Source organism: Coregonus lavaretus (assembly GCF_964263955.1).
Source record: "Coregonus lavaretus genome assembly, chromosome: 10".
In the NCBI taxonomy this organism is placed as follows: domain Eukaryota; kingdom Metazoa; phylum Chordata; class Actinopteri; order Salmoniformes; family Salmonidae; genus Coregonus; species Coregonus lavaretus.
Genome location: NC_139997.1, coordinates 60,397,107 through 60,403,497, shown reverse-complemented (window position 1 = coordinate 60,403,497; position 6,391 = coordinate 60,397,107). Strand labels below are relative to the sequence as shown.

Genomic DNA, 6,391 nt, shown 5'->3' with positions numbered 1-6,391 from the left:
TAAAATGTACACTGCTGAAACCATTCAACCAATCAATGACCAATGATGTCATCATCTTGTCACAAATTAGTGTCTATGTCAGTGACTGATCGCATCTTTGTATTAAAATTAAGTGTTTCTTTCTTCAGTCCCTACACATTTACTGACCACATTGGTCTGCCACCAGTCAATCCCAACAGATCAATTGAGATCAGGTTGTGGGTAAGAGAGAATTCAAAGGTGGGTGAGTGGAGCTGACCCTCCCAGGTAATGCTGCTGGATGTTAGCTGCGGAGACAGAGTACCCTCTCTGGGCATCTGAGGCATCTCCCCCGGGCATGTACATGCTGATCATGTCCCTGAGATGGTCCCCCTGGACCTGGATACCACGCTGGGCCTGGTGGTGGTTGTGGGTCCCCGTAGGGGAGGGGGACATGCTGTGGCCATCAGACTGCTGCTTCACCATAGACATCACTGGGCTGACCTGCTGGGGGCTGCTGCTGTAGGACATGGGGCTGGATGACAGAGATTGGAGCGTGAGTTACTAATCAATTGAGGCAAATAAATAACAGAAAACAAAACTAAAACCTATATTAACAAGATGGGAATAGGCTACCAGCATCCTTAAAACAACCTAGCCGTGGGTTTTGTTGTTCCAACATCTCAATGACTATTGATTAGCAACAGTTTAGGCCTATAACTCCAATTGGTATATTGGAAAGGAAATATAGCTGAATACACAGCAATTCCATTCACTGACAAAAGGTAACAATCTAAATTCACCTGTATGCGTTGGCACCATTCATGTAGGCCTGCGCCTGGGCCACGCTGGACTGATACTGAAGTGCTGACAGGTCATAGCGGTGAAGCTGCTGGCTGTAGCCGAGGGCCTCACTCTGCATCGTCGCGGTGTAGCCCCCGGTGTGGCCCCAGCCATAACTGTCGATTCTGGGGTTTCCACCTTGTCCCTGAGCTGCAGATGCACTCAGCAGGTGGTTACCGGCCGACATCTGATACTGCGCGGCTAGAGTATTGTTCTTCGGCATCAGTTTGGTTTTACGACGGGGTTTGTATTTATAGTCTGGATAATCCTTCATGTGCACCGCGCGGAGGCGCTTGGCCTCGTCAATGAAGGGCCTTTTCTCGGCGTCTGTCAGAGATTTCCACGCGACACCCAGCCGTTTGGATATCTCAGAATTGTGCATTTTGGGATTCTCCTGAGCCATTTTCCGTCGTTCACCGCGAGACCATACCATGAAGGCATTCATGGGCCGCTTAACTTTGTCCATTGGGTCAGGTTGGATTGCCGGTGGTTTGGAACCTGTGTGGCTGCCCCCGTGCCCCCCTCCTCCATTCGCAGGTGGCATCCCTGTTCCAAGATGATGCGAGGGAACAGAGGACTTGAGTTGGTGCTCCATAATGTTATACATATTTACCATAAACGAAATATACAACGTGTGAACAAAGTGTTAAAATTACACCTGCTGTCCTCGCAGTGGTTGACCAATCTTCCTTGGTAAAAAGTTGAAGAAAATGTCAACCAAGCATCCCAAGCATTCGTTGAAAACAATAAAAATTAAAATGTCAGAGATGTAAACAAAGTCGGAGCAAAAACATCCTGCTACCAACTCACTATTCAGATGCAGACCTTTAGGCTACTCTGAGAATAGAGATCTAGAGATACTGCTGTAGAGTTCCTTCTTGAAATCAAAACTCCCTCTCCCACTGGTAGCTTGGTGATTATAAAATGTATTCTCAAGCAGATCCGCTCTTAACTTCCCTCCCTTCCTCCACCCTACTAATTTACATCACTATAGAAGGGGTGCGGTGAATTTGGAATGCACTTGAGTGAATATGAAAAGAGGAACAATCGCTGAGGGAGGCAGGGGGGACCCCTCACCCCTCCCTTTCCAATAGAAAAGACAAACTTTCGTTTTTTAATGTATTATATAGTCCATGTTTATTTAATATAAATAATACTTTTGTTTCAGGCTTCTCTCCATAACATTGGCCACCACAGATACGTGTTTTAGGCGAGGGAGGGAGGAAGGAAGGATGCCGCAGCGGACACCTCACCCCATTCTCTCTCCAATAAAAACGTACAAACTATTTTAAATGTTCAGATTCATCAAGCTTATTTACTTAAGATATAGAATCATTTAGTTTCAGATTTTCTGGGCTAATATTGACCACCACACTAATGACACTTGTTGACAACAATCAAATTAAGTTTAGGCTTTTCAAATCAATGTCATATCAGAATTACATCTGTAGTAATAATATAATAATAATAATAATAATAATAATAATAATAATAATATAATATGTGTATTCCATTGTTGAATGCCTGGTAGACCTATGTTTTCAGAGAGAAAGGATGTCATCAAAACAGGATTCATTTCACAGTATAGCCCATGATCCATGCCCCCTCTATCCAGTAGCAGCTCCCTGCTGTTCTAAAATAAGGCTAGGTGTGAAATTACTAGTAGCTACCCATTGACACCTTTTTATAGTTTCTATGGTCATCACTATACACCTCCATTGTTGGTTTGGTGTTCACCCATAGCCATCCATCAGTACATAGCTCATTCATTACGCTTTGCAGGATCATGCTAAGAGTCAGCGCTTGAGTTGGGCCGGTGTCCCAAGGTGTACCGGCAACTCTTATAGAATACAGGCAATACAATATGATGAGTACCGACACCTAAATAATAAGACTACTGGGCCGGCACCCAAAATGAGTAATAACTGGCACCTATTCAATAACTGAGTAGAGTGATACAAGCAGAATGATAGAGTGATATCAGCAAATAGGTTGATTACAATAGCTAAAAATAGACCACAATGTGCACAGTAATCCCAGGCCCCCTCTGTTTCAGGGAGATTTGGTTGGTTGAGAGGTCAATCTGTTGATTTGAACTTGTCTAAAAGTCCACAATAATATACACATTATCCAATATATTTGGAATCGTTCCAATGGCCACAGTAATACCGCCATTATGCAACGTATTTGGACTGATTCCAATGACCAAGATAGTACAGCCATTATCCAATTTATTTGACTTTATTTGTACTTATGGAGTGAGTGTGTGTCTCCTATTGCGCCAGGGTCATTCTTATTGTGAGCAGAAGATAGGGGAAATAGAGGAAACACATTTATGTCTCCTGGTGTTGTGATGGTGACAATCAGTTCAGCGTTAAAGTGGACAAATAAAAGACAGACAGGACATAGCGGGTAGGTTTGAAAGCCTCAAGCATTATATACATAAGAAAAAACGGAGATCGGCAATGACAGATTTGAGGCAATGAGGCAAAGGAAAATGAAGTGAAGAGGTTGAGGAGAAGAAAGAGGGAAGAAAGAGAGGGAGGCAAAGAAACAGAGTGTTGCACAAAGAAAGGGTTGGTGATGGGGGGTTGGTGGTTAGGAGAGAAAGTCCTCAGAGACAAGCAGATTGAAAGTCGCTCTATTCATCGCCCTCTCCTCCGGCTCTTCTCATGTAAATAGCCCTGCGGTCTCCCAGCTATCCGTCACAGGGCAGAGGAACCCAGGCAGTGCCCTTTACGAGCCTCCCGTACACACAATTGCCCTGCCAACAATTGGTGCGCCAGTGGGGGGTGGGCGGTCACGGTTGGGAGGCCAATCCTGGTGAGAGAAATAGATGGATACCAGAGGGGGGAGAAATTAGAGGAATGGCCACCTACACTGAGCCAGAGAAGCATACATTGGTTTAGGTTGGTTGTGTTTAATAACATAAGGAAAAGCGATGAAATTACAACAGAAACAGTGTGTGAGAATAACAAGAGGCTGTTTGATGTCATTCCCAAGTGTAAAAAAGTTGAGGGTGAGGATTTGTTACTTCTTGATAGAATAGCATATCTGAAAAACATGAAAGAAAATCCTTGATTTAGATTACATGGGATTATTCACTTGATGACTCCCACAGTAACTAGTCCAGTAAAACAATGTATACTTTGTACAAAAATTGGTTGGTTTATCAATATGACACTTGAGTTCAAGACTTTGAGTTATCTTCTACCTTGGATCCATCTCTATCTTTTGTGGGTGCATTTAAACAAAAAGTGATCTATATTTCTTAAAATCTAAATGCCAGAAGTATAGGATTGCTGAGTCAAGCTGCACCACTGGATGGAAGGCACCCAAGATTGGACAGTATTTGTACTCTATCTGGTGGTAAATACTGGTATAACAACCCAGTCATTATGTAATACATTAGTTTATCCTCTGAGAGGAAATGTCAAGCTGTAACATTCTACACCTAAAACGGGACTGGACAAGCATAATGCATTTGCCAAACCTCAACAATACATGTTAAATCTACACAAAATTTGATTAAGTGGTACTTTGTGCTGTGCTCAACTCTAACTCCGATCAACTGCAGATATCCAAAGTTGTTTCTCCAAGAAGCAGTCAGACATTTTTATTAAATCAAAGACATCCCGAGTTACATAGAGCAGAATCCAATGTAGAAAAGCTTACATTGTTTATGTTAAAACAACGTTTAATTATGTTTGAGCAGCAGACAACTTGAACCGTTTGCATGATAAAGTTGCTCACAGTATACTGTGCATTGGCAAAGTATTCAGACCCCTTGACTTTTTCCACATTTTGTAATGTTACAGCCTTATTCTAAAATGGATTAAATGAAATGTTTTCCTCATCAATCTACACACAATACCCCATAAAGACAAAGGGAAAACAGGTTTTTAGAAATTTTTGCAAAATTCAGAATCACCTTTTTTACATAAGTATTCAGACCCTTTGCTATGAGACTCGAAATTGAGCTCAGGTGCATCCTGTTTCCATTGGTGATCCTTGAGATGTTTCTACAACTTGATAGGAGTCCAGCTGTGATAAATTCAATTGATTGGACATGATTTGGAAAGGCACACACCTGACAGTGCATGTCAGAGCAAAAACCAAGCCATGAGGTCGAAGGAATTGTCCGTAGAGCTCCGAGAGAGGATTGTGTCGCGGCACAGATCTGGGGAAGGGTACCAAAACATTTCTGAAGCATTGAAGGTCCCCATGAACACAGTGGCCTCCATCATTCTTAAATGGAAGAAGTTTGGAACCACCAAGACTCTTCCTAGAGCTGGCCGCCCGGCCAAACTGAGAAATCAGGGGAGAAGGGCCTTGTTCAGGGAGGTGACCAAGAACCCAATGGTCACCCTGACAGAGCTCCAGAGTTCCTCTGTGGAGATGGGAGAACCTTCAAGAAGAACAACCATCTCTGCAGCACTCAACCAATCAGGCCTTTATGGTAGTGGCCAGACGGAAGCCACTCCTCAGTAAAAGGCACATGACAGCCCGCTTGGAGTTTGCCAAAAGGCTCCTAAAGGACTCTCAGACCATGAGAAACAAGATTCTCTGTTATGATGAAACCAAGATTGAACTCTTTGGTCTGAGTGACAAGCATCAAGTCTGGAGGAAACCTGGCACCATCCCTACAGTGAAAACATGGTGGCAGCATCATGCTGTGGGGATGTTTTTCAGAAGCAGGGACTGGGAGACTAATCAGGATTGAGGGAAAGATTAATGGAGCAAAGTGCAGAGAGATCCTTCATGAAAACCTGCTCCAGAGTGCTCAGGATCTCAGACTGGGGTGAAGGTTCACCTTCCAACAGGACAAGAACCCTAAGCACACAGCCAAGACAACGCAGCAGTGGCTTCGGGACAAGCATCTGAATGTCCTTGAATGGCCCAGCCAGAGCCCGGACTTGAACCTGATCGAACCTCTCTGGGGACCTGAAAATAGCTGTGCAGTGACACTCCCCATCCAACCTGACAGAGCTTGAGAGGATCTGCAGAGAAGAATGGGAGAAACTCCCCAAATACAGGTGTGGCAAGCTTGTAGCGTCATACCCAAGAAGACTTGAGGATGTAATCACTGCCAAAGGTGCTTCCACAAAGTACTGAGTAAAGGGTCTGAATACTTATGTAAATGTGATTTCAGTTTATTTTTAATACATTTGCAGAAATTTCTAAAAAACAGTTTTTGCTTTGTCATTATGGGGTATTGTGTGTAGATTGATGAGGGAAAAAAACAATTTAACCCATTGTAGAAAAAGGCTGTAACATAACAAAATGAAGAAAAAGTCAAGGGGTCTGAATGCGTTCCGAACGCATGGTATACATTTGCCTAGTCCTAGAGACAATCCGAGAACTCCTATGAAAACTAAATACAGTGGGGAGAACAAGTATTTGATAAACTGCAGATTTTGCAGGTTTTCCTACTTATAAAGCATGTAGAGGTCTGTAATTTCTATCATAGGTACACTTCAACTGTGAGAGACAGAATCTAAAACAAAAATCCAGAAAATCACATTGTATGGTTTTTAAGTAATTAATTTGCATTTTATTGCATGACATAAGTATTTGATCACCTACCAAC

At 43.0% G+C, this 6,391-nt stretch overlaps 1 protein-coding gene across 1 annotated transcript; it reads right to left on the bottom strand.

Annotated features, from left to right (window-relative positions):
• Positions 1-213: 213 nt before the first annotated feature.
• On the bottom strand, positions 214-1,417 carry LOC311136619 (transcription factor Sox-19a-like; the record flags this gene model as incomplete). Its single annotated transcript, XM_084170809.1, has 2 exons — positions 214-493; positions 762-1,417. The coding sequence occupies 2 exons, from the start codon at positions 1,415-1,417 to the stop codon at positions 214-216; spliced, it is 936 nt and encodes a 311-aa protein (XP_084026935.1).
• Between the last annotated feature and the right edge of the window lie 4,974 nt (positions 1,418-6,391).